This window comes from Oncorhynchus clarkii, chromosome 17, assembly GCF_045791955.1.
Source record: "Oncorhynchus clarkii lewisi isolate Uvic-CL-2024 chromosome 17, UVic_Ocla_1.0, whole genome shotgun sequence".
Lineage (NCBI taxonomy): Eukaryota > Metazoa > Chordata > Actinopteri > Salmoniformes > Salmonidae > Oncorhynchus > Oncorhynchus clarkii.
In genome coordinates, this window is record NC_092163.1 from 4746495 (window position 1) to 4773608 (window position 27114).

The 27114-nt window shown below is 43.9% G+C and overlaps 2 protein-coding genes across 3 annotated transcripts in view; one reads left to right on the forward strand and one right to left on the reverse strand.

Annotated features, from left to right (window-relative positions):
• The window catches only part of LOC139370097 (cytochrome P450 3A27-like), a 63405-nt gene extending 42151 nt beyond the window's left edge, over nt 1–21254 (reverse strand). For both annotated transcript variants that reach the window (XM_071109416.1, XM_071109415.1), the window contains exon 1: nt 20985–21254. The gene's annotated coding sequence lies outside the window, so the exon portion shown is untranslated. The remainder of the gene's footprint in view (nt 1–20984) is intronic.
• The window catches only part of LOC139370157 (cytochrome P450 3A27-like), a 32372-nt gene extending 8038 nt beyond the window's left edge, over nt 1–24334 (forward strand). Inside the window, exons 6-13 of the mRNA XM_071109483.1 lie at nt 9200–9288; nt 13732–13880; nt 14219–14346; nt 14644–14722; nt 14858–15018; nt 15235–15461; nt 15695–15857; nt 23436–24334. Of these exons, the coding sequence (XP_070965584.1) occupies nt 9200–9288; nt 13732–13880; nt 14219–14346; nt 14644–14722; nt 14858–15018; nt 15235–15461; nt 15695–15857; nt 23436–23558 (1119 nt within the window). The 3' untranslated portion in view covers nt 23559–24334. The remainder of the gene's footprint in view (nt 1–9199; nt 9289–13731; nt 13881–14218; nt 14347–14643; nt 14723–14857; nt 15019–15234; nt 15462–15694; nt 15858–23435) is intronic.
• Nucleotides 24335–27114: the final 2780 nt, after the last annotated feature.

The following is a 27114-nucleotide window of genomic DNA, read 5'->3' on the forward strand; positions in this document are numbered from 1 at the left end:
ACCCAGTTGTCAACAACAATAATGTGAAACACCGTTCGACTGACAACCTGAGCTTGCAGGCGCCCGGCCCTGTCACAAGGAGTCGCTGGAGCACGATAAGACAAGGTCCCGGACGGCGCTGGGACAATTGTGTGCCTTCCTATGGGGTTCCCGGTCACAGTCGGTTGTGACACAGCCTGGGATCGAACACCAGGCTGTATTGTCGCTGTGCAGTGCTATTGACCACTGCACCACCCAGGACCCAGATCTTCTTCATATAGGACTAGAATTACATGCTGATGGCTTTCACTTCTCTTCACAAAGATTTCATTCTTATTTGGGTCTGAATTAATAACTGCTATAGTCTACCACCATCTGAATGGTTATGGGTCTGAATTAATAACTGCTATAGTCTACCACCATCTGAATGGTTATGGGTCTGAATTAATAACTGCTATAGTCTACCACCATCTGAATGGTTATGGGTCTGAATTAATAACTGCTATAGTCTACCACCATCTGAATGGTTATGGGTCTGAATTAATAACTGCTATAGTCTACCGCCATCTGAATGGTTATGGGTCTGAATTAATAACTGCTATAGTCTACCACCATCTGAATGGTTATGGGTCTGAATGGTTATGGGTCTGAATTAATAACTGCTATAGTCTACCACCATCTGAATGGTTATGGGTCTGAATTAATAACTGCTATAGTCTACCACCACCTGAATGGTTATGGGTCTGAATTAATAACTGCTATAGTCTACCACCATCTGAATGGTTATGGGTCTGAATTAATAACTGCTATAGTCTACCACCATCTGAATGGTTATGGGTCTGAATTAATAACTGCTATAGTCTACCACCATCTGAATGGTTATGGGTCTGAATTAATAACTGCTATAGTCTACCGCCATCTGAATGGTTATGGGTCTGAATTAATAACTGCTATAGTCTACCACCACCTGAATGGTTATGGGTCTGAATTAATAACTGCTATAGTCTACCACCATCTGAATGGTTATGGGTCTGAATTAATAACTGCTATAGTCTACCGCCATCTGAATGGTTATGGGTCTGAATTAATAACTGCTATAGTCTACCACCATCTGAATGGTTATGGGTCTGAATTAATAACTGCTATAGTCTACCACCATCTGAATGGTTTTGGGTCTGAATTAATAAATGCTATAGTCTACCACCATCTGAATGGTTATGGGTCTGAATTAATAACTGCTATTGTCTACCACCATCTGAATGGTTATGGGTCTGAATTAATAACTGCTATAGTCTACCACCATCTGAATGGTTATGGGTCTGAATTAATAACTGCTATAGTCTACCACCATCTGAATGGTTATGGGTCTGAATGGTTATGGGTCTGAATTAATAACTGCTATAGTCTACCGCCATCTGAATGGTTATGGGTCTGAATTAATAACTGCTATAGTCTACCGCCATCTGAATGGTTATGGGTCTGAATTAGTAACTGCTATAGTCTACCACCATCTGAATGGTTATGGGTCTGAATTAATAACTGCTATAGTCTACCGCCATCTGAATGGTTATGGGTCTGAATTAGTAACTGCTATAGTCTACCACCATCTGAATGGTTATGGGTCTGAATTAATAACTGCTATAGTCTACCGCCATCTCAATGGTTATGGGTCTGAATGGTTTTGGGTCTGTATTAATAACTGCTATAGTCTACCCCCATCTGAATGGTTATGGGTCTGAATTAGTAACTGCTATAGTCTACCACCATCTGAATGGTTATTGGTCTGAATTAGTAACTGCTATAGTCTACCACCATCTGAATGGTTATGGGTCTGAATTAATAACTGCTATAGTCTACCACCATCTGAATGGTTATGGGTCTGAATTAATAACTGCTATAGTCTACCCCCATCTGAATGGTTATGGGTCTGAATTAATAACTGCTATAGTCTACCCCCATCTGAATGGTTATGGGTCTGAATTAATAACTGCTATAGTCTACCCCCATCTGAATGGTTATGGGTCTGAATTAATAACTGCTATAGTCTACCACCATCTGAATGGTTATGGGTCTGAATTAATAACTGCTATAGTCTACCACCATCTGAATGGTTATGGGTCTGAATTAGTAACTGCTATAGTCTACCACCATCTGAATGGTTATGGTTCTGAATTAATAACTGCTATAGTCTACCACCATCTGAATGGTTATGGGTCTGAATTAATAACTGCTATAGTCTACCCCCATCTGAATGGTTATGGGTCTGAATTAATAACTGCTATAGTCTACCACCATCTGAATGGTTATGGGTCTGAATTAGTAACTGCTATAGTCTACCACCATCTGAATGGTTATGGGTCTGAATTAATAACTGCTATAGTCTACCGCCATCTGAATGGTTTTGGGTCTGAATGGTTATGGGTCTGAATTAATAACTGCTATAGTCTACCCCCATCTGAATGGTTATGGGTCTGAATGGTTATGGGTCTGAATAAATAACTGCTATAGTCTATCACCATCTGAATGGTTATGGGTCTGAATGAATAACTGCTATAGTCTACCACCATCTGAATGGTTATGGGTCTGAATTAGTAACTGCTATAGTCTACCACCATCTGAATGGTTATGGGTCTGAATTAATAACTGCTATAGTCTACCGCCATCTGAATGGTTTTGGGTCTGAATGGTTATGGGTCTGAATTAATAACTGCTATAGTCTACCCCCATCTGAATGGTTATGGGTCTGAATGGTTATGGGTCTGAATTAATAACTGCTATAGTCTATCACCATCTGAATGGTTATGGGTCTGAATTAATAACTGCTATAGTCTACCGCCATCTGAATGGTTTTGGGTCTGAATTAATAACTGCTATAGTCTACCACCATCTGAATGGTTATGGGTCTGAATTAATAACTGCTATAGTCTACCACCATCTGAATGGTTATGGGTCTGAATTAATAACTGCTATAGTCTACCCCCATCTGAATGGTTATGGGTCTGAATTAATAACTGCTATAGTCTACCACCATCCGAATGGTTATGGGTCTGAATTAATAACTGCTATAGTCTACCCCCATCTGAATGGTTTTGAGTCTGTATTAATAACTGCTATAGTCTACCACCATCTGAATGGTTATGGGTCTGAATTAATAACTGCTATAGTCTACCACCATCTGAATGGTTATGGGTCTGAATTAATAACTGCTATAGTCTACCACCATCTGAATGGTTATGGGTCTGAATTAATAACTGCTATAGTCTACCACCATCTGAATGGTTATGGGTCTGAATTAATAACTGCTATAGTCTACCGCCATCTGAATGGTTATGGGTCTGAAATAATAACTGCTATAGTCTACCACCATCTGAATGGTTATGGGTCTGAATTAATAACTGCTATAGTCTACCACCATCTGAATGGTTATGGGTCTGAATTAATAACTGCTATAGTCTACCACCATCTGAATGGTTATGGGTCTGAATTAGTAACTGCTATAGTCTACCGCCATCTGAATGGTTATGGGTCTGAATTAATAACTGCTATAGTCTACCACCATCTGAATGGTTATGGGTCTGAATTAATATCTGCTATAGTCTACCACCATCTGAATGGTTATGGGTCTGAATTAATAACTGCTATAGTCTACCCCCATCTGAATGGTTATGGGTCTTAATTAATAACTGCTATAGTCTACCACCATCTGAATGGTTATGGGTCTGAATTAGTAACTGCTATAGTCTACCGCCATCTGAATGGTTTTGGGTCTGAATTAATAACTGCTATAGTCTACCACCATCTGAATGGTTATGGGTCTGAATTAATAACTGCTATAGTCTACCACCATCTGAATGGTTATGGGTCTGAATTAATAACTGCTATAGTCTACCACCATCTGAATGGTTATGGGTCTGAATTAATAACTGCTATAGTCTACCACCATCCGAATGGTTATGGGTCTGAATTAATAACTGCTATAGTCTACCCCCATCTGAATGGTTTTGAGTCTGTATTAATAACTGCTATAGTCTACCACCATCTGAATGGTTATGGGTCTGAATTAATAACTGCTATAGTCTACCACCATCTGAATGGTTATGGGTCTGAATTAATAACTGCTATAGTCTACCACCATCTGAATGGTTATGGGTCTGAATTAATAACTGCTATAGTCTACCGCCATCTGAATGGTTATGGGTCTGAAATAATAACTGCTATAGTCTACCACCATCTGAATGGTTATGGGTCTGAATTAATAACTGCTATAGTCTACCACCATCTGAATGGTTATGGGTCTGAATTAATAACTGCTATAGTCTACCACCATCTGAATGGTTATGGGTCTGAATTAGTAACTGCTATAGTCTACCGCCATCTGAATGGTTATGGGTCTGAATTAATAACTGCTATAGTCTACCACCATCTGAATGGTTATGGGTCTGAATTAATATCTGCTATAGTCTACCACCATCTGAATGGTTATGGGTCTGAATTAATAACTGCTATAGTCTACCCCCATCTGAATGGTTATGGGTCTTAATTAATAACTGCTATAGTCTAACCACCATCTGAATGGTTATGGGTCTGAATTAATAACTGCTATATATATATATATGTAGATATGTAGATGTTTGGTATCATGAAGCAGCACTCTGTTAACCACTCTCTCGCTCTCTCTATCTCTATGTCTCTCTCTGTCTCTCTCTCTCTCTCTCTCTCAATCTCTCTCTCTCTCGCTCTGTATTTCTCTCTCTCTCTCTCTCTCTCTCTCTCTCTCTCACTCTCTCTCTCTATCTCTACGTCTCTCTCTCTCTATCTCTCTCTCTCGATATATATATATATATATAGTGAGCGGACCAAGTAATTTGGTGTTACTCTAAAGCGGAAAGGTGGAATAAACGAGTCAGGAGTATGTTTTCTTAATTGAACAAAGTTCTCCATTGAGGGATTTCTTTCAACTCCAACACTCCAACACAATCAATGATGATCTCCCAAGGAAAACATAAATCTTCTTCTGTACACGAAAAAGAAACACAAGACGAGTATCTTTACACAATAACATAAATCACTGATTTGTCACCGTCTTAATGGTTTGTTCGTGGATAGCTCCCATCTCGTGGTGGCCGTCCCCCAGAGGTAGTTTGTCTTCTTCTTTTCACCTTCTGAAAGGTACGTCTCCTCCTTTGGAGGAGCAAACACTCTTTTCTTTTATATCTTCCACCTCCCTCCTCTCTTTTGTAGGGAAAAGAGAATAGGTCAATAGTACTGTCAGCTGTGCTTAATTGCCTCTGATCACCTTGACCCACATGCCTAGCTGGGCTACTATCCAGCCATCTGGCGGTCCTTCCACATACCTCCCCCCTCAGGACCGGACCAGAGGGCCGGGACAGCGCGTCTGCATTCCCGTTCCTCGATCCGGCCCTGTGGATGACATGGAAAACGGTTGAAAACGGAAAACGAAAAAAAACGGTTGTAAAGCAAGAAACCATCTGGCTATTGTGTTGTTATTGTTTCTCTTACCGGTCATCCACGTGAGGGGAGCATGCTCGGTAACGAGGGCAAACCTACGTCCAAGCAGGTAGTACCGGAGATAATCGAGGGCCCACTGTTCCCGATCACTGCGCTTCCTACTTATGAAGAGAATAGGCCTTCACCCTGAGCTAGGATGGCCCGACCCCCGTATCCGAGGCGTCGACCTGCACAATGAACTCTTGGGAGAAGTCAGGAGCTTGCAGGACGGGATCAGAGCACAGGCTATCTTTAAGCAACTGAAAGTCGTCTTGTCCTTCCACACTACACGGTTTGGCAGGTTTTTCTTGATGAGGTTTGTGAGGGGGTTGGCAATGGTTGCATATCCTGGGATGAAACGGCGATAACATCCCGTTATCCATAAGAAGGCCCGAACATCCCGCTTTGTCTGGGGTCGAGGCCAGTCCCGAATTGCCCTGGTCTTCTCTGCCTGTGGGCGTATTTTCCCGTTCCCCACGGTGTATCCCGGGTATTTCGCTTCGGACAGACCCAGGCAGCATTTTTTGTGATTGGCCGTCAACCCTGTAGCTTTCAGGCTCACGAGCACCGCCCGTAGTCGCAGGAGGTGACTGTCCCAGTCCTCGCTGTGGATGACCACATCGTCTATGTATGCCGCTGAATACTCTTGATGGGGCTGTAGAATGGCATCCATATGCCGGGTTCAGTGTGGATATGGTGAAACAGGACATCTGTTTTTGAGAACACCCTGCCCTATTGCATAATCAGCGTGTCAAGCCATCTCGACTGCTCCGGCAGGAGAGTTCGGCCACGGCGCACCTGTGGTAAGGCCTCCTCTTTTTCCTTTGCCCTCCAGGGCCATCAAAGCCACCTCCTCCTCTCTTCTTCAACAGGTTTATGTGATAGAGTTGGACCTTCTTCCTCCTCTCAGGTTGCTTGATGAGGTAATTGACCGGTGAGACCCTTTCCGCTACCTCGTAGGGGCCCCCTCCACTACGCTAGCAAGCGGTGTTCAGCCGTGGGCACGAGCACCATCACTTTCTCTCACGGGGTGTCGCTGACTTATCGTAGGCCCGGCCTTAGGTCCGTTGCGTCTTCTCCATATGCTCCTTTAATATGGGCCTTTAATATGGGCCACACTGCCGACAGGCGGTCTCTCATTGGGGTAACGTGTTCCATCGTGGACCGGAATGGGCATGGTTGGGCCTCCCAGGTCTCCTTGACTAAATCGAGGATCCCTCGACAGGGCCTGCAGTAGAGCAATTCAAATGGGGAAAACCCAGTGTACTTCTCGCAGGGCAAACATTAAGTAGAGGGAGAAGCATGTCCCAGATTGTCCCATCTCTGGACATCACTCTTCTCAACATGCTTTTAATCGTTTTGTTCAGGCGTTCGCACAAACCGTCTGTCTGTGGGTGGAATGTGCTTGTGCGTATCTGTTGAACCTGGTATAACCGACACAAGTCCTTCATCAACCGGGACATGAACGGGGTTCCCTGATCGGTTAGGATTGTCTTGGGAAGGCCCATCCGAGAGAACATCATGAACAATTCCTTGGAGATTCCCTTTGACGACAAGTTACGAAAGGGTATGGCCTCTGGGAACTTGGTAGCGTAATCTACGACAACTAGGATGTACTCGTGTCCTCTGGCAGATTTTTGGGAGGGATCCCACGAGGTCCATAGCTATGCGTTCAAAGGGGGTCTCTATAATGGGGAGAGGAATCAAAGCACGCAGGTGTTGCCGTGGGGCTGTACGCTGACATTGATCACACGTCCTACAATACCTGGCCTCATCCCAGGTGACACGGGGCCAATAGAACCTCAGGTGTTGCCGTGGGGCTGTACGCTGACATTGATCACACGTCCTACAATACCTGGCCTCATCCCAGGTGACACGGGGCCAATAGAACCTCAGGTGTTGCCGTGGGGCTGTACGCTGACATTGATCACACGTCCTACAATACCTGGCCTCATCCCAGGTGACACAGGGCCAATAGAACCTCAGGTGTTGCCGTGGGGCTGTACGCTGACATTGATCACACGTCCTACAATACCTGGCCTCATCCCAGGTGACACGGGGCCAATAGAACCTCAGGTGTTGCCGTGGGGCTGTACGCTGACATTGATCACACGTCCTACAATACCTGGCCTCATCCCAGGTGACACAGGGCCAATAGAACCTCAGGTGTTGCCGTGGGGCTGTACGCTGACATTGATCACACGTCCTACAATACCTGGCCTCATCCCAGGTGACACGGGGCCAATAGAACCTCAGGTGTTGCCGTGGGGCTGTACGCTGACATTGATCACACGTCCTACAATACCTGGCCTCATCCCAGGTGACACGGGGCCAATAGAACCTCAGGTGTTGCCGTGGGGCTGTACGCTGACATTGATCACACGTCCTACAATACCTGGCCACATCTCGGGTGACACAGGGCCAATAGAACCTCTGCATGATTCTGTCGATAGTTTTGTCCCGTGCCAGGTGTCCTCCTAAGACGTGGGAATGTGCCAGCTGTAGGACAGTATCCCTGAATGGTCTAGGCACCATTAATAATTCCTGTTTTTCCCCCTTCGTTGCCTGATTGCATAGTAGGGAAGAGAGGGCTCACCTGATCCGTCAACGTTCCTCCCGTCGATCACCTTCACCTTCCTCATGGCATCCCGTAGGTCTGGGTCTCTATGCTGAGAGGTGCCGAACTGTCCCATTCATTCTTGGGACAGGTCGACCTCGGTAGAGGGGTGTGGAGGTTGTTCCCCATCCCCGCCAGGAGTGCCGAGGAGAATCCTTTCCATGTTCCCTCCTCGGATGGGGCTTCAAATTTATCGCTTAGCCCCTGGTTGCTCCTTCCTTCCTGGTCGTATATAACCCTTCGCAGGTGTCTTCACCGGTGGTTTCCTGGAATAGCTGTCGGAGACGTTGGGTCGCTATTTCTTCCTCTGCTCCAGAGGACGAGGTCGAGGCTACGTTTCCTTGTAGGGCTACTACCTCGAGCTTGGATTTGTTTAGCGTTCATGTCCCCCTTCGGTGGCCCGGCTCTTGCCGTGTGATAGAGAGACCTGATCCCCTTTTTCCTGTGTGTAACGTCATCTGCTGAAGCTCCTTATATAGGGGGCAGTCTCTCCCAGTCAATAATGTGCCGAAGCTCCTTATATGGCGGGCAGTCTCTCCCAGTCAGTAATGTGCCGAAGCTCCTTATATAGGGGGCAGTCTCTCCCAGTCAATAATGTGCTGAAGCTCCTTATATAGGGGGCAGTCTCTCCCAGTCAATAATGTGCCGAAGCTCCTTATATATGGGGCAGTCTCTCCCAGTCAATAATGGCACCTTCAGCTGGGGTACTTTCCCTGCCTTGACTGTACACCTTCCTTGCGGTCTCCACCTAATGCCCGCATTCTCCACAATATATATATATGTTTGGTATCATAAAGCAGCACTCTGTTAACCTCTCTCTCTCTCTCTGTCTCTGTCTCTGTCTCTCTCTATACATATAGATGTTTGGTATCATAAAGCAGCGCTCTGTTAACCTCTCTCTCTCTCTCTCTCTCTCTCTCTCTCTCTCTCTCTCTCTCTCTCTCTCTGTCTCTATTTCTCTCTGTCTCTGTCTCCCTCTGTCTCTGTTTCTCTCTGTCTCTCTCTCTGTCTCTCTCTCTCTCTCTCTGTCTCTGTCTCTGTTTCTCTCTGTCTCTCTCTCTCTCTCTCTGTCTCTGTCTCTCTCTATACATCTAGATGTTTGGTATCATGAAGCAGCACTCTGCTAACCTGCTGAACGGAATGAAGAAGCAGGCAGATAAAGACCAGACCATCGAAGTGAAGGAGTGAGTCCTGAACTCTGACCTCTAACCTCTAACCTCTACACCTTTCACCTTACACCCCTGAGCCTTCATTGTAATACACATACATAGATATTTAAATATTATAACATATAAATATATATATCATATACAGTGCCATTCAAAGAATTTGGGGATCACTTAGAAATGTCCTTGTTTTTTAAAGAAAAGCACGTTTTTTTCACCATGTAAATAACTTCAAATTGATCAGAAATACAGTGTAGACATTGTTAATGTTGTAAATGACTATTGTAGCTGAAAACTGAATATTTTATATGGAATATCTACATAGGCGTACAGAGGCTCATTATCAGCAACCATCACTCCTGTGTTCCAATGGCACGTTGTGTTAGCTAATCCACGTTTATCATTTTAAAAGGCTAATTGATCCTTAGAAAACCCTTCTGCAATTATGTTAGCACAGCTGAAAACTATGGCTCTGATTAAAGAAGCAATAAAACTGGCCTTCTTTAGACTAGTTGAGTATCTGGAGCATCCGCATTTGTGGGTTCAATTACAGGCTCGAAATGTCCAGAAACAAATAACTTTCTCCTGAAACTAGTCAGTCTACTCTTGTTCTGAGAAATGAAGGCTATTCCATGCGAGAAATTGCCAAAGAAACTGAAGCTCGTACAACGATGTGTACTACTCCCTTCACAGAACAGCGTAAACTGGCTCTAACCAGAATAGAAAGAGGAATTGGAGGCCCCGGTGCACAACTGAGCAAGAGGACATTAGAGTGTCTAGTTTGAGAAACTTCACCCAACTTCACCCAACTTCTGACAAGTCCTCAACTGGCAGCTTCATTAAATAGTAACCACAAAACACCAGTCTCAACATCAACAGTGAAGTGGCGACTCCTGGATGCTGGCCTTCTAGGCAGAGTTGCAAAGAAAAAGCTATATCTCAGACTGGCCAATAAAACGTAAAGATGGGCAAAAGAACACAGACACTGGACAGAGGAACTCTGCCTAGAAGGCTAGAATCCCGGAGTCTCCTCTTCACTGTTGACGTTGAGACTGGTGTTTTGCGGGTACTATTTAATGAAGCTGCCAGCTGGTCAGTAGTTTTAGTCAGTAGTTGTGTGGTCTAGAGGTGGTCAGTAGTTGTGTGGTCAGTGGTTGTGGGGATGCAGTCAATAGTTGTGTGGTCAATACTTGTGTGGTTGTGGTCAATAGTTGTGTGGTCAGTAGTTGTGGTCAGTAGTCGTGTGGTCAATAGTTGTGTGGTCAGTAGATGTGTGGTTGTGGTCAATCGTTTTGTGGTCAGTAGTTGTGTGGTCAGTAGATGTGGTGGGTAGTTGTGTGGTCAGTAGCTGTATGGTCAGTAGTTGTGGTCGGTAGTTGTGTGGTCGGTAGTCGTGTGGTCAATAGTTGTGTGGTCAGTAGATGTGTGGTTGTGGTCAATCGTTTTGTGGTCAGTAGTTGTGTGGTCAGTAGCTGTGGTCGGTAGTTGTGTGGTCAGTAGCTGTATGGTCAGTAGTTGTGGTCGGTGGTTGAGGTCGGTGGTTGTGTGGTCGGTAGTGGTGTGGTTGTGGTCAATAGTTGTGTGGTTGTGGTCAATAGTTGTGTGGTCAGTAGTTGTGTGGTCAGGACTCTGACTGGGCCACTCCAGATGGTGAATTTTCTTCTCTTGAAGCCATTCCGTTGTTGATTTACTTCACCCAACTTCACCCAACTTCTGTTAAGCTTCAATTTGCAGACAGATGGCCTTACATTCTCCTGCAAAAAGTCTTGATAAACTTAGAAATGTATTTTTCTGTTGATTACAGCAAGCTGCAAACAGCAAGCAGGCCCTGAGGCCCCAAACCGTGATGCTCTACCATACTTCACAGTTGGGATGAGGTTTTGTTGGTGTGCTGTGCCTTTAAGATCAGATTAAATTGTATAACTAATTTATGCAGAAATCCAGGTAATTCCAAAGGATTCACATACTTAGTTGTGTGGTTGCGGTCAGTAGTTGTGGTCGGTAGTTGTGTGGTTGTGGTCAGTAGTTGTGTGGTTGTGGTCAGTGATACGTTATTTTTTTTCTTCAAACTTTCTAAATTTGACTCTTGGACTTGATGTGCATTTGCAATATGAAAATTTACCGTGGAGCGCGCTTGCCATCTATTGGATTTTCGCTGTGTGACACTTGGCCATATGACGTTTGCAATAAGTTTTGAATGAAATGGCGTCCATTTGAGTGGTATTGTACATCGTGTATATGTTTCGTACGATGCCAATAAGTTCCCATTCATTTTTGTCCATTTCAGGGGGGTATTTCCTTACATGAACAAATGTTGAACTGAAACCCAACTCCTATTTACAATTCACTATTGACCATTAGTACTCTAGTACTCTAGTCCTCTCATCCTCTCAAACTCTCAAACTCTGCAATGTGTATTTATGTTCAATATATGCTTACAAAACTGAGGTCAATTTTTTTTAAATTCCCAAAATGACCAGGGGCACCCCCTATTGGATGGGCACAGGTGAGGGGTGCTCCCTACCCAACCGTGGACCCCTTGCACCCCCTAAAGGCAATTAAAACCATTTTTAAAATGTGCTCCTGGTAACCCGTTCCAATCACCAGGCGCCCAACTGTCCATTTGCAATATGTTTAATTGGGCATTTACCATCACGAATTTGACACGCTCAAAAAAACTGCAGGAATGTGAAATTGACTGGCCCGATGAACTCGGGATGGCCGGGCAGTGATTCTGGTTCCTCTCCATCGCTCGTTGGTGTTGATTTCAGATTGTCAATTTGGTGATGGTACCTAAATGTCTATCACTGTTTAGACATATTGCAAATGGACAAAAGTCAGCTAGCAAGTCACCGTCCATCCGTCAATTAGATATAATTCTGACACCAAACTGATACCAACTGACACCAAACCTACTGTTTCCAACTCGTTTAAAAGCCAACTATCACATATTTCAGAGCAGACCCAATATTCACAGCTCTTTCAGTTTACACCATAATAAAGACGTAAAACACGTGGTTACGTTCTAGCTGCGGGTCCAGCTGAGGCGACCCCCGAATCCCAAGTTTTGGCTTGATATGTCATTTGAAGCATGAGCTGCAACCTTAATTGGTGCTGAAAATCCACATTTTCCGGGCATTGCTACGGGGTCCTTGAATGAGCTATCGGACAGAAACATAAGGATCCGTCTCTATGGGCCGAGGCGGTGTCAATGCACCTAGTCTTGCAACTCTGGGACTTTTCTAAATGTCGTCATTTTCGTGACGGTCAAAATTAATCGAAGTTATTGCAAATGTACAAGGCTGTTTCTCGGTCTGATAACATTCTAGAGCCACATAACTCACCGTGCACTATTGACTTGAGCTCTAGAACAGGTTTCCAAACTTTCAGAGCTCTAGGTCTGACGGTTCTTTGATTGTTTGAACAAAGGTAACTATTGCAGGCTCTGTGTGGCTGTAAGTCCCACACTGTGTCACTCCATTCTTGTTGTGTGTGTGTGAGTTTTTCTTGCAAATCTGATTGGAGAAATGACTGATTTACAGTTCATGAGGGTTGCCTAATCACACTTATGAAGTTTTGGAAAGATCTGACTGTTTCAACCCTTCGAAACATCCCTTATGACCCCAATTTAAGGCACTTCCGGTTGGCACAGGAAGCTGAAAGTAAACACATATCCTCATTGGGGTAGGCTCTTACAGAATAATCCTGAGTTTAAAGTCTTTATGTTAAGAATTGACTGATTTACAGAGGGTTGAATGATTGAGTGTTATTTCAAAAAATCACATAAAATATCAGAAATCACGAATTCCGAAACCCACTTTAACAGATTCGTCTGAACATTCCGCAACTGGATCAAAAACTTTTAAAAAATGTATATATATTTGAACATCACCAATTGTACAATGTACAATCTCTCTTAAATTATGATAGATAAATGGCTGGTTCTTTTTTCCTTACACAGTAGGTTCATGTACTTTGACGTGAAGCGGTCAAATTAGCACTCTATTTTCGTTTTTGACCTTTAATCCCAGAAAAATGGCCTTAACAGAAAATACATTGAGGCCTCTTGTTTCGGTGCTGACAGCCCAAGTTTCGTCTTCGATGTCTTTTCCGTTTAGGAGAAATGGTCATGTAGTGATTGGTGATGTTTTGTACATTTGCAATAAGAGTCCATTCGCCATCTGGTGGAATTTCCGAGAGACTTCGTTCGATGACTTCACAGAAGATCTGGCCCCGGTGCACGTCTGCAAATTTTACAAATATTCGCGAACGTCTAGTAAGGGACCGAACATTAGCAATATGGAGTTTCTCATCGATTATACAGCAAATGCCGTTAAGTGTGCCCTTTTATATGTAAGGGAGTGTATAACAGCTGCAGGGAAGTCAGGCGCTGGAGAGCAGTAATGGGTCAGTAGTTGTGTAGTTGTGATCAGTAGTTGTGTAATTCTGGTTGTGTTGCAGGTTCTTTGGGCCCTACAGTATGGACGTGGTCACCAGCACAGCCTTCAGTGTGGACATTGACTCTCTGAACAACCCTTCAGACCCCTTCGTCTCCAACGTCAAGAAGATGGTCAAGTTTGACCTTTTAAACCCACTGTTCCTCCTAGTCGGTGAGACAACACATGCACAGACACACACGGACGCAGAATTGTACTTTTTAATCATATGAAGTTGTACATCTTTCAATAAATTGTTCCTCTCCTCTCCTCCTCTTCTCCTCTCCCACCCCTCCTCTCCTCTCCCGCCTCTCCTCTGCTTTTCTCCTCTCCTCTCCTCTCCTCTCCTCTCCTCTCCCGCCTCTCCTCTGCTTTTCTCCTCTCCTCTCCTCTCCTCTCCTCTCCTCTCCTCTCCTCTCCTCTCCTCTCCTCTCCTCTCCTCTCCTCTCCTCTCCTCTCCTCTCCTGTCCTCCTCTCTTCTCCTCTTCTCCTCCTCTCCTCTCATTCTCCAGCTTTGTTTCCCTTCACTGGTCCTATCTTGGAGAAGATGAAGTTTTCTATCTTCCCGACTGCGGTGACAGACTTCTTTTACGCCTCGCTGATTAAGATCAAATCTGGACGTGACACTGGGATCTCAACCGTAAACATGTTTTATATTTATATTTGATTATGTTGTTTGTTTATGTTTGTGATGGTTGTGATTGGACCAGATCCATAAGAATATGCTTGTGATGGTTGTGATTGGACAAGATCCATAAGAATATGTTTGTGTTGGTTGTGATTGGACCAGATCCATAAGAATATGTTTGTGTTGGTTGTAATTGGACCAGATCCATAATAATATGTTTGTGTTGTTTGTGATTGGACCAGATCCAGTGGAATCTGTTTGTGTTGGATGTGATTGGATGGATTTGACCTCATGTCTTTCTGCTTCCAGAGTCGGGTGGATTTCTTACAGCTGATGATCGACTCTCAGAAAGGCAGCGACACAAAGACAGGAGGGGAACAGACTAAAGGTACCTGCCGAACACACACCTGGAAACTAATGTTACCAACACACACCTGGAAACTGTTCTCCTCTCTCTCTCTCTCTATCTCTCTCTCTCTCTCTCTCTCTCTCTCTCTCTCTCCCTCTCTCCCTCCCTCCACAGGACTGACTGATCATGAGATCTTGTCTCAGGCCATGATCTTCATCTTCGCCGGCTATGAGACCAGCAGCAGTACTATGAGTTTCCTGGCCTATAACCTGGCAACCAATCCCCACGTCATGACCAAACTTCAGGAGGAGATAGATACTGTGTTCCCCAACAAGGTAACCCCCACACCATGACCAAACTACAGGAGGAGATAGATACTGTGTGGGTGCCAGATATGTTGAGGTCCTGATGTGTGTGTAACCCCGGTGTCAGATGGGGTGAGGTAGTAATGTGTGTGTATCCCCGGTGTCAGATGGGGTGAGGTACTGATGTGTGTGTATCCCCGGTGTCAGATGAGGTGAGGTACTGATTTGTATATAACCACGGTGCAGGCTCCAATCCAGTACGAAGCTCTGATGCAGATGGACTATTTGGACTGTGTGTTGAATGAGTCTCTGAGACTGTACCCCATCTCCCCGCGACTGGAGAGGGTCGCCAAGAAGACGGTGGAGATTAACGGCATCATCATCCCCAAAGACTGCGTTGTCCTGGTTCCCACGTGGACCCTCCACCGTGACCCAGAGATCTGGTCCGACCCTGAGGAGTTCAAACCAGAGAGGTACTGACCGCACCGTAACCACAGCACAACCATAACACAACCTTAATACAACCACATTACAACTACAATTCCACCATAACCTAACCACAATACAAAAACAATAGCATTTTTTTCATTTTGCTAACCACAACTACAGTGCATTATAATACTGTAGTGCAATGTGTTGTGTCTGAACAACAACCACAAATCAACTACAATACAATGTGTAATGTGTCTGCCCTCCCCCTGTCCAGGTTCAGTAAGGAGAACAAGGAGCCTATTGATCCGTACACGTACATGCCGTTTGGGGCGGGGCCCAGGAACTGTATCGGGATGCGCTTCGCCCTGATCATGATCAAACTGGCCATGGTCGAGATCGTCCAGAGTTTCACTTTCTCCGTCTGCGACGAGACCGAGGTGAGACGCTCACCCGAGCAGACAGAATATGGCATCATCAAACATCAGTAGCATTCATTGATAGAGACTGCACTTTCCGCAGCACCTGTTTAAACATGGTCACCACCTGTTTTAACATGGACCTGTTTTACATGGTCACCACCTGTTTTAACATGGACCTGTTAACATGGTCACCACCTGTTTTAACATGGACCTGTTTTAACATGGTCACCAACTGTTTTAACATGGTCACCACCTGTTTTAACATGGTCAGCACCTGTTTTAACATGGACCTGTTTTAACATGGTCAGAACCTGTTTTAACATGGTCAGCACCTATTTTAGTACACAATCACCACCTGTTTTAACATGGACCTGTTTTAACATGGTCAACACCTGTTTTAACATGGTCACCACCTGTTTTAACATGGTCACCACCTGTTTTAACATGGTCAACACCTGTTTTAACATGGTCACCACCTGTTTTAACATGGTCACCACCTGTTTTAACATTGACCTGTTTTAACATGGTCACCACCTGTTTTAACATGGTCAGTACTTGTTTTAACATGGACCTGTTTTAACATGGAACTGTTTTAACATGGTCACCACCTGTTTTAACATGGTCACCGCCTGTTTTAGCATGGACCTGTTTTACATGGTCAGCACCTGTTTTACATAGTCACCACCTGTTTTAACATGGTCACCACCTATTTTACTACATGGTCAACACCTGTTTTAACATGGTCACCACCTGTTTTAACATGGTCACCACCTGTTTTAACATGGTCAACACCTGTTTTAACATGGTCACCACCTGTTTTAACATGGTCACCACCTGTTTTAACATTGACCTGTTTTAACATGGTCACCACCTGTTTTAACATGGTCAGTACTTGTTTTAACATGGACCTGTTTTAACATGGAACTGTTTTAACATGGTCACCACCTGTTTTAACATGGTCACCGCCTGTTTTAGCATGGACCTGTTTTACATGGTCAGCGCCTGTTTTACATAGTCACCACCTGTTTTAACATGGTCACCACCTATTTTACTACATGGTCAACACCTGTTTTAACATGGTCACCACCTGTTTTAACATGGTCACCACCTATTTAAACGAGGTCACCACCTGTATTAACATGGACAACAACTGTTTTAACATGGACCTGTTTTAACATGGTTATCACCTGTTTTAACATGGTGACCACCTGTTTTAACATGGGCCTGTTTTAACATGGCCAGCACCTGTTTTAACATGGTCACCACCTGTTTTAACATGTTCACCACCTGTTTTAACATTGACCTGTTATAACATGGTTACCACCTGTTTTAACATGGTGACCACCTGTTTTAACATGGTCAGCACCTGTTTTAACATGGTCACCATCTGTTTTAACATGATCATCACCTGTTTTAACATGGTCAGCACCTATTTTAGTACATGGTCACCACCTGTTTTAACATGGACCTGTTTTAACATGGTCAACACCTGTTTTAACATGGTCACCACCTGTTTTAACATGGACCTGTTTTAACATGGTCACCACCTGTTTTAACATGGTCACCGCCTATTTTAACAAGGTCACCATCCGTTTTAACATGGTCACCACCTGTTTTAACATGGACCTGTTTTAACATGGTTACCACCTGTTTTAACATGGTCACCATCTGTTTTAACATGGACCTGTTTTTTTACATTGTCAGCACCTGTTTTAACATGGTCACCACTTGTTTTAACATGGACCTGTTTTAACCTAGTCAACACCTGTTGTAACATGGTCACCACCTGTTTTAACATGGTCACCACCTGTTTTAACATGGTCACCACCTGTTTTAACATGGTCACCACCTGTTTTAACATTGACCTGTTTTAACATGGTCACCACCTGTTTTAACATGGTCAGTACTTGTTTTAACATGGACCTGTTTTAACATGGAACTGTTTTAACATGGTCACCACCTGTTTTAACATGGTCAACGCCTGTTTTAGCATGGACCTGTTTTAACATGGTCAGCACCTGTTTTACATAGTCACCACCTGTTTTACATGGTCAGCACCTGTTTTACATAGTCACCACCTGTTTTAACATGGTCACCAACTATTTTACTACATGGTCAACACCTGTTTTAACATGGTCACCACCTGTTTTAACATGGTCACCACCTATTTAAACAAGGTCACCACCTGTATTAACATGGACAATACCTGTTTTAACATGGTGACCACCTGTTTTAACATGGTCAGCACCTGTTTTAACATGGTCACCACCTGTTTTAACATGTTCACCACCTGTTTTAACATTGACCTGTTATAACATGGTGACCACCTGTTTTAACATGGACCTGTTTTAACATGGTCAGCACCTGTCTTAACATGGTCCTCTCCTGTTTTAACATGGTCACCACCTGTTTTAACATGGTAACCATCTGTTTTAACATGATCATCACCTGTTTTAACATGGTCAGCACCTATTTTAGTACATGGTCACCAAATGTTTTAACATGGACCTGTTTTAACATGGTCAACACCTGTTTTAACATGGTCACCACCTGTTTTAACATGGACCTGTTTTAACATGGTCACCACCTGTTTTAACATGGTCATCACCTGTTTTAACATGGACCTGTTTTAACATGGAACTGTTTAACATGGTCACCACCTGCTTCAACATGGTCACTACCTGTTTTAGCATGGTCAACACCTGTTCAACATGTTCACCGCCTATTTTAACAAGGTCACCATCTGTTTTAACATGGTCACCACCTGTTTTAACATGGACCTGTTTTAACATTGTTACCACCTGTTTTAACATGGTCACTACCTGTTTTAGCATGGTCAACACCTGTTCAACATGGCCACCATCTGTTTTAACATGGTCACCACCTATTTTAACATGGTCACCACCTGTTTTAACATGGTCTGCACTTATTTTAGTACATGGTCACCACCTGTTTTAACATGGACCTGTTTTAACATGGAACTGTTTTAACATGGTCACCACCTGTTTTAACATGGTCACCACCTGTTTTAACATGGTCACCACCTGTTTTAACATGGACCTGTTTTAACATGGTCACCACCTGTTTTAACATGGTCACTACCTGTTTTAGCATGGTCAACACCTGTTCAACATGGTCACCATCTGTTTTAACATGGTCACCACCTATTTTAACATGGTCACCACCTGTTTTAACATGGTCAGCACTTATTTTAGTACATGGTCACCACCTGTTTTAACATGGACCTGTTTTAACATGGAACTGTTTTAACATGGTCACCACCTGTTTTAACATGGTCACCACCTGTTTTAACATGGTCAACACCTGTTTTAACATGGTCACCACCTGTTTTAACATGGACCTGTTTTAACATGGTCAGCACCTGTTTTAACATGGTCAGTACTTGTTTGAACATGGACCTGTTTTATCATGGAACTGTTTTATCATGGTCACCACCTGTTTTAACATGGTCACCACCTGTTTTAACATGGACCTGTTTTAACATGGTCACCACCTGTTTTAACATGGTCAGTACTTGTTTTAACATGGACCTGTTTTAACATGGAACTGTTTTATCATGGTCACCACCTGTTTTAACATGGTCACCACCTGTTTTAACATGGTCACCACCTTTTTTAACTTGGTCACCACCTGTTTTAACTTGGTCACCACCTGTTTTAACATGGAACTGTTTTATCATGGTCACCACCTTTTTAAACATGGTCAGCGCCTGTTTTAACATGGTCACCGCCTGTTTTAACATGGTCAGCACCTATTTTAGTACATGGTCAACACCTGTTTTAACATGGTCACCACCTGTTTTAACATGGTCAGCACCTATTTTACTACATGGTCACCACCTGTTTTAACATGGACCTCTTTTAACATGGTCAACACCTGTTTTAACATGGTCACCACCTGTTTTAACATGTCCACCACCTGTTTTAACATGTACGTGTTTTAACATGGTCAGCACCTGTTTTAACATGGACCTGTTTTAACATGGACCTGTTTTAACATGGACGTGTTTTAACATGGTCAGCACCTGTTTTAACATGGACCTTTTTTAACATGGTCACCACCTGTTTTAACATGTTCACCACCTGTTCTAACATGTACCTGTTTTAACATGGACGTGTTTTAACATGGTCAGCACCTGTTTTAACATGGACCTGTTTTAACATGGACGTGTTTTAACATGGTCACCACCTGTTTTAACATTTTCACCACCTGTTTTAACATGTACCTGTTTTAACATGGACGTGTTTTAACATGGTCACCACCTGTTTTAACATGTTCACCACCTGTTTTAACATGTACCTGTTTTAACACTGACGTGTTTTAACATGGTCACCACCTGTTTTAACATGGACCTGTTTTAACATGGACGTGTTTTAACATGGTCAGCACCTGTTTTAACATGGACCTTTTTTAACATGGTCACCACCTGTTTTAACATGTACCTGTTTTAACATGGACGTGTTTTAACATGGTCAACGCCTGTTTTAACATGGACCTTTTTTAACATGGTCAGCTCCTGTTTTAACATGGACCTTTTTTAACATGGTCAGCACCTGTTTTAACATGTTCACCACCTGTTTTAACATGGACCTGTTTTAACATGGACGTGTTTTAACATGGTCAACGCCTGTTTTAACATGGACCTGTTTTAACATGGTCATCACCTGTTTTAACATGGACACCACCTGTTTTAACATGGTCAGCTCCTGTTTTAACATGGTCACCACCTGTTTTAACATGGTCAGCACCTGTCTTATAATGGTCATCTCCTGTTTTAACATGGTCACCACCTGTTTTAACATTGTCACCACCTATTTTAAACATTTGCGACGAGCAAACCCGGATCCGGGATCCTATTTATAGCCTCAAGCTCATTACCATAACGCAACGTTAACTATTCATGAAAATCGCAAATGAAATGAAATAAATATGCTAGCTCTCAAGCTTAGCCTTTTGTTAACAACACTGTCATCTCAGATTTTCAAAATATGCTTTTCAACCATAGCAAAACAAGCATTTGTGTAAGAGTATTGATACCTAGCGTAGCATTTAGCGTAGCATTTAGCATAGCATTCAGCGTGCAACATTTTCACAAAAACCAGAAAAGCAAATAAAATAATTTACCTTTGAAGAACTTCAGATGTTTTCAAGTAGGAGACTCTGTTAGATAGCAAATGGTTTTTCCTGAAAGATTATTTGTTTAGGAGAAATTGCTCCGTTTGGTGCGTCACGTTTGGCTACCAAAAAAAACGAAAATTCAGTCATCAAAATGCCAAACTTTTTTCAAAATTAACTCCATAATATCGACTGAAACATGGCAAACGTTGTTTAGAATCAATCCTTAAGGTGTTTTTCGCATATCTCTTTGATGATATATAATTCGTGGAAGTGTGCTTTCTCTTCTGAATCCCAGGAGAAAATGCCTGCAGCTGAAGATTACGCACCAGTTTAGACAAAGGACACCGGGCGGACCCCTGGTAAATGTAGTCTCTTATGGCCAATCTTCCAATGATATGCCTACAAATACGTCACAATGCTGCAGACACCTTGGAGAAACGACAGAAAGGGCAGGCTCATTCCTGGCGCATTCACAGCCATATAAGGAGACAATGAAAAACAGCGCCTCAGAAATTTTGTTCACTTCCTGTTTAAAGTTTCATCTTGGTTTCCCCTGTAGTATCAGTTCTGGGGCACTCACAGACAATATCTTTGCAGATTTGGAAACGTTAGAGGGTTTTCTTTCCAAAGCTGTCAATTATATGCATAGTCAAGCATCTTTTCGTGACAAAATATTGCGCTTAAAACAGGAACGTTTTTTTAATCCAATAATGAAATAGCGCCCCCATAGATTCAACAGGTTAACATGGTCACCATCTGTTTTAACATGGTCATCACCTGTTTTAACATGGTCACCATCTGTTTTAACATGGTCACCACTTGTTTAACATGGTCACCACCTGTTATAATAACATGGACCTGTTTTAACATGGTCACCACTTGTTATAACATGGTCACCACCTGTTTTAACACGGTCACCACCTGTTTTAACATGGACCTGTTTTAACATGGTCACCACCTGTTTAAACATGGTCCGCTCCTGTTTAAACATGGTAGGCACCTGTATAACATGGTCACCACCTTTTTTAACATGGTCACCACCTGTTTCAACATGGTCAACACCTGTTTTAACATGGTCACCACCTGTTTTAACATGGTCACCACCTGATTTAACATGGTAGCCACCTGTTTTAACATGGACCTGTTTTAACATGGTCAACACCTGTTTAATTAACATGGTCACCACCTGTTTTAACATGGACCTGTTTTAACATGGTCAACACCTGTTTAACATGGTCACCACCTGTTTCAACATGGTCACAACCTGTTTTAACATGGACCTGTTTTAACATGGTCACCACCTGTTTTAACATGGTCACCACCTGTTTAAACATGGTCCTCTCCTGTTTAAACATGGTAGGCACCTGTATAACATGGTCACCACCTGTTTTAACATGGTCACCACCTGTTTTAACATGGTCACCGCCTGTTTTAACATGGTCAACGCCTTTTGAAAATTGTCAGCACCTGTTTTAACATGGTCACTGCCTGTTTAACATGGTCAGCATCTGTTTTAACATGGTCTATTATTCTATTTAGATCCCGTTGGAGATGGACAACCAAGGTTCTGTTCTGTTCTGTTATTCCCTATAGAACCTGTTGGAGATGGACAACCAGGGTTATGTTCTGTTCTGTTATTCTCTATAGAACCTGTTGGAGATGGACATCCAAGGTTATGTTCTGTTCTGTTATTCCCTATAGAACCTGTTGGAGATGGACAAGCAGGGTTATGTTCTGTTCTGTTATTCTCTATAGAACCTGTTGGAGATGGACAACCAGGGTTATGTTCTGTTCTGTTATTCCCTATAGAACCTGTTGGAGATGGACAAGCAGGGTTATGTTCTGTTCTGTTATTCCCTATAGAACCTGTTGGAGATGGACAACCAAGGTTCTGTTCTGTTCTGTTATTCCCTATAGAACCTGTTGGAGATGGACAACCAGGGTTATGTTCTGTTCTGTTATTCCGTATAGAACCTGTTGGAGATGGACAAACAGGGTTATGTTCTGTTCTGTTATTCTCTATAGAACCTGTTGGAGATGGACATCCAAGGTTATGTTCTGTTCGGTTATTCCGTATAGAACCTGTTGGAGATGGACAAACAGGGTTATGTTCTGTTCTGTTATTCCCTATAGAACCTGTTGGAGATGGACATCCAAGGTTATGTTCTGTTCTGTTATTCCCTATAGAACTTGTTGGAGATGGACAACCAAGGTTCTGTTCTGTTCTGTTATTCCCTATAGAACCTGTTGGAGATGGACAACCAGGGTTATGTTCTGTTCTGTTATTCCGTATAGAACCTGTTGGAGATGGACAACCAGGGTTATGTTCTGTTCTGTTATTCTCTATAGAACCTGTTGGAGATGGACATCCAAGGTTATGTTCTGTTCTGTTATTCCCTATAGAACCTGTTGGAGATGGACAACCAAGGTTATGTTCTGTTCTGTTATTCTCTATAGATCCCGTTGGAGCTGGACAAGCAGATTCTGTTGATTCCAAAACGACCAATCAAATTGAGGCTGGAGCCCCGTAGCAACACCTCTAGCAACACCACCACCACTCTGAACAGTCCAACGACATGAACCAAATGCAGGAGTACCCTACCCTGGAGAACTATCGATCGATCACACCATCTACCTATAACTCTTTCTACTAGTACCCTACCCTGAACACAAACAGCACCCTACCCTACCCTAAAGTACCCTACCCCAGAACACAAACAGCACCCTACCCTACCCTAAAGTACCCTACCCTAGAGTACCCTACCCTAGAGTAGCCTACCCTAACTACAGCACCCTACCCTATCCTAGAGCACCCTACCCTGGAGGACCCTACCTTCCCTAGAGCCCCCTACCTAGAATACCCTACCCTACCCTAGAGTACCATACCCTACCCTAAAGTACCTTACCATAGAGCCCCCTACCCTGTAGGAACCTACCCTCCCCTAGAACACCAAACCCTAGAACACCCTACCCTACCCTTGAGTACCCTACCCTAGAACACCCTACCCTAGAACACCCTACCCTAGAACACCCTACGCCACCTTGGAGAACCCTACCCTACCCTGGAGCACCCTACCCAAGAACACCCTCCCCTCCCCTGGAGTAACCTACCCTAAAGTAACCTAGCCTAGAGTACCCTACCCTAGAGTACCCTACCCTCTCTATCTTTTCATATATGAGTCTATCTATCTATCTATCTATCTATCTATCTATCTATCTATACTGAACAAAAATCTAAACGCAACATGGAACAATTTAAAAGATTTTTCTCTGCTACAGTTCACTTAAGGAAATGTAACAATTGAAATAAAATAATTTGGCCCTAATCTACAGATTTCACAAGACTGGGCCGGGGGTGCAGCCATGGCTGGGCCTGTGAGGGCATATGTCCACCCACTTGAGAGCCAAGCCGACCCACTGGACATAGGCTGGACATGTACTGGCTTAAGCAGGGGGACACGTCTGGCACTGCACGATTTGAGTCCCTGGCGGCGTAGTGTGTTACTGATGGTAGGCTTTGTTACTTTGGTCCCAGCTCTCTGCAGGCCATTCACTAGGTCCCCCCATGTGGTTCTGGGATTTTTGCTCACCGTTCTTGTGATCATTTTGACCCCACAGGGGTCTGGGCTCTTGCGTGGAGCCCCAGATCGAGGGAGATTATCAGTGGTCTTGTATGTCTTCCATTTCCTAATAATTGCTCCCACAGTTGATTTCTTCAAACCAAGCGAAGCGGATCCTGTGTTCTGCCTTTCACACAGGACAACGGAATGGATCCCAGCCGGCGACCCAAAAAAACGACTTCGTAAAAGAGGGAAACGAAGCGGTCTTCTGGTCAGACTCCGGAGACGTGCACATCGTGCACAACTCCCCAGTATACTTCTCGCCAATGTCCAGTCTCTTGACAACAAGGTTGATGAAATCCGAGCAAGGGTAGCATTCCAGAGGGACATCAGAGACTGTAACGTTCTTTGCATCACGGAAACATGGCTCACTGGAGAGACGCTATCGGAGTCGGTGCAGCCAGCTGGTTTCTCCACGCATCGCGCCGACAGAAACAAACATCTTTCTGGTAAGAAGAGGGGCGGGGGCATATGCCTTATGATTAACGAGACGTGGTGTGACCATAACAACATACAGGAACTCAAGTCCTTCTGTTCACCTGATTTAGAATTCCTCACAATCAAATGTCGACCGCATTATCTACCAAGGGAATTCTCTTCGATTATAATCACAGCCGTATATATCCCCCCCCAAGCAGACACATTGATGGCTCTGAACAAACTTTATTTGACTCTTTGCAAACGGGAATCCATACATCCTGAAGCTGCATTCATTGTAGCTGGGGATTTTAACAAGGCTAATCTGAAAACAAGACTCCCTAAATTGTATAAGCATATCGATTGCGCAACCAGGGCTGGCAAAACCTTGGATCACTGCTATTCTAACTTCCGCGACGCATATAAGGCCCTGCCCCGCCCTCCTTTCGGAAAAGCTGACCACGACTCCATTTTGTTGATCCCTGCCTACAGACAGAAACTAAAACAAGAAGCTCCCACGCTGAGGTCTGTTCAACGCTGGTCCGACCAATCTGATTCCACACTCCAAGACTGCTTCCATCACGTGGACTGGGATATGTTTCGTATTGCGTCAGACAACAACATTGACGAATACGCTGATTCGGTGTGCGAGTTCATTAGAACGTGCGTTGAAGATGTCATTCCCATAGCAACGATTAAAACATTCCCAAACCAGAAACCGTGGATTGATGGCAGCATTCGCGTGAAACTGAAAGCGGGAACCACTGCTTTTAATCAGGGCAAGGTGAATACAAACAGTGCAACTATTCCCTCCGCAAGTTCCCACATGCTTCAAGAGGGCCACCATTGTTCCTGTTCCCAAGAAAGCTAAGGTAACTGAGCTAAACGACTACCGCCCCGTAGCACTCACTTCCGTCATCATGAAGTGCTTTGAGAGACTTGTCAAGGACCATATCACCTCCACCCTACCTGACACCCTAGACCCACTCCAATTTGGTACTGGACTTCCTGACGGGCCGCCCCCAGGTGGTGAGGGTAGGCAACAACATCTCCACCCCGCTGATCCTCACCACTGGGGCCCCACAAGGGTGCGTTCTGAGCCCTCTCCTGTACTCCCTGTTCACCCACGACTGCGTGGCCACGCACGCCTCCAACTCAATCATCAAGTTTGCGGACGACACAACAGTGGTAGGCTTGATTACCAACAACGACGAGACGGCCTACAGGGAGGAGGTGAGGGCCCTCGGAGCGTGGTGTCAGGAAAATAACCTCACACTCAACGTCAACAAAACTAAGGAGATGATTGTGGACTTCAGGAAACAGCAGAGGGAACACCCCCTATCCACATCGATGGAACAGTAGTGGAGAGGGTAGCAAGTTTTAAGTTCCTCGGCATACACATCACAGACAAACTGAATTGGTCCACCCACACAGACAGCATCGTGAAGAAGGCGCAGCAGCGCCTCTTCAACCTCCGGAGACTGAAGAAATTCGGCTTGTCACCAAAAGCACTCACAAACTTCTACAGATGCACATTCGAGAGCATCCTGGCGGGCTATATCACCGCCTGGTACGGCAACTGCTCCGCCCACAACCGTAAGGCTCTCCAGAGGGTAGTGAGGTCTGCACAACGCATCACCGGGGGCAAACTACCTGCCCTCAAACAGTCACACTCCAAACTCCACTATGGCCAAGACCAAAGAGCTGTCAAACGACACCAGAAACAAAATTGTAGACCTGCACCAGGCTGGGAAGACTGAATCTGCAATAGGTAAATCAAATCAAATCAAATTTTATTTATCACATACACATGGTTAGCAGATGTTAATGCGAGTGTAGCGAAATGCTTGTGCTTCTAGTTCCGACAATGCAGTAATAACCAACAAGTAATCCAACTAACAATACCAAAACTACTGTCTCATACACACAAGTGTAGGGGGGTAAAGAATATGTACATAAAGATACATGAATAAGTGATGGTACAGAGCAGCATAGGCAGGATACAGTAGATGGTATCGAGTACAGTATATACATATGAGATGAGTATGTAAACAAAGTGGCATAGTTAAAGTGGCTAGTGATACATGTATTACATAAAG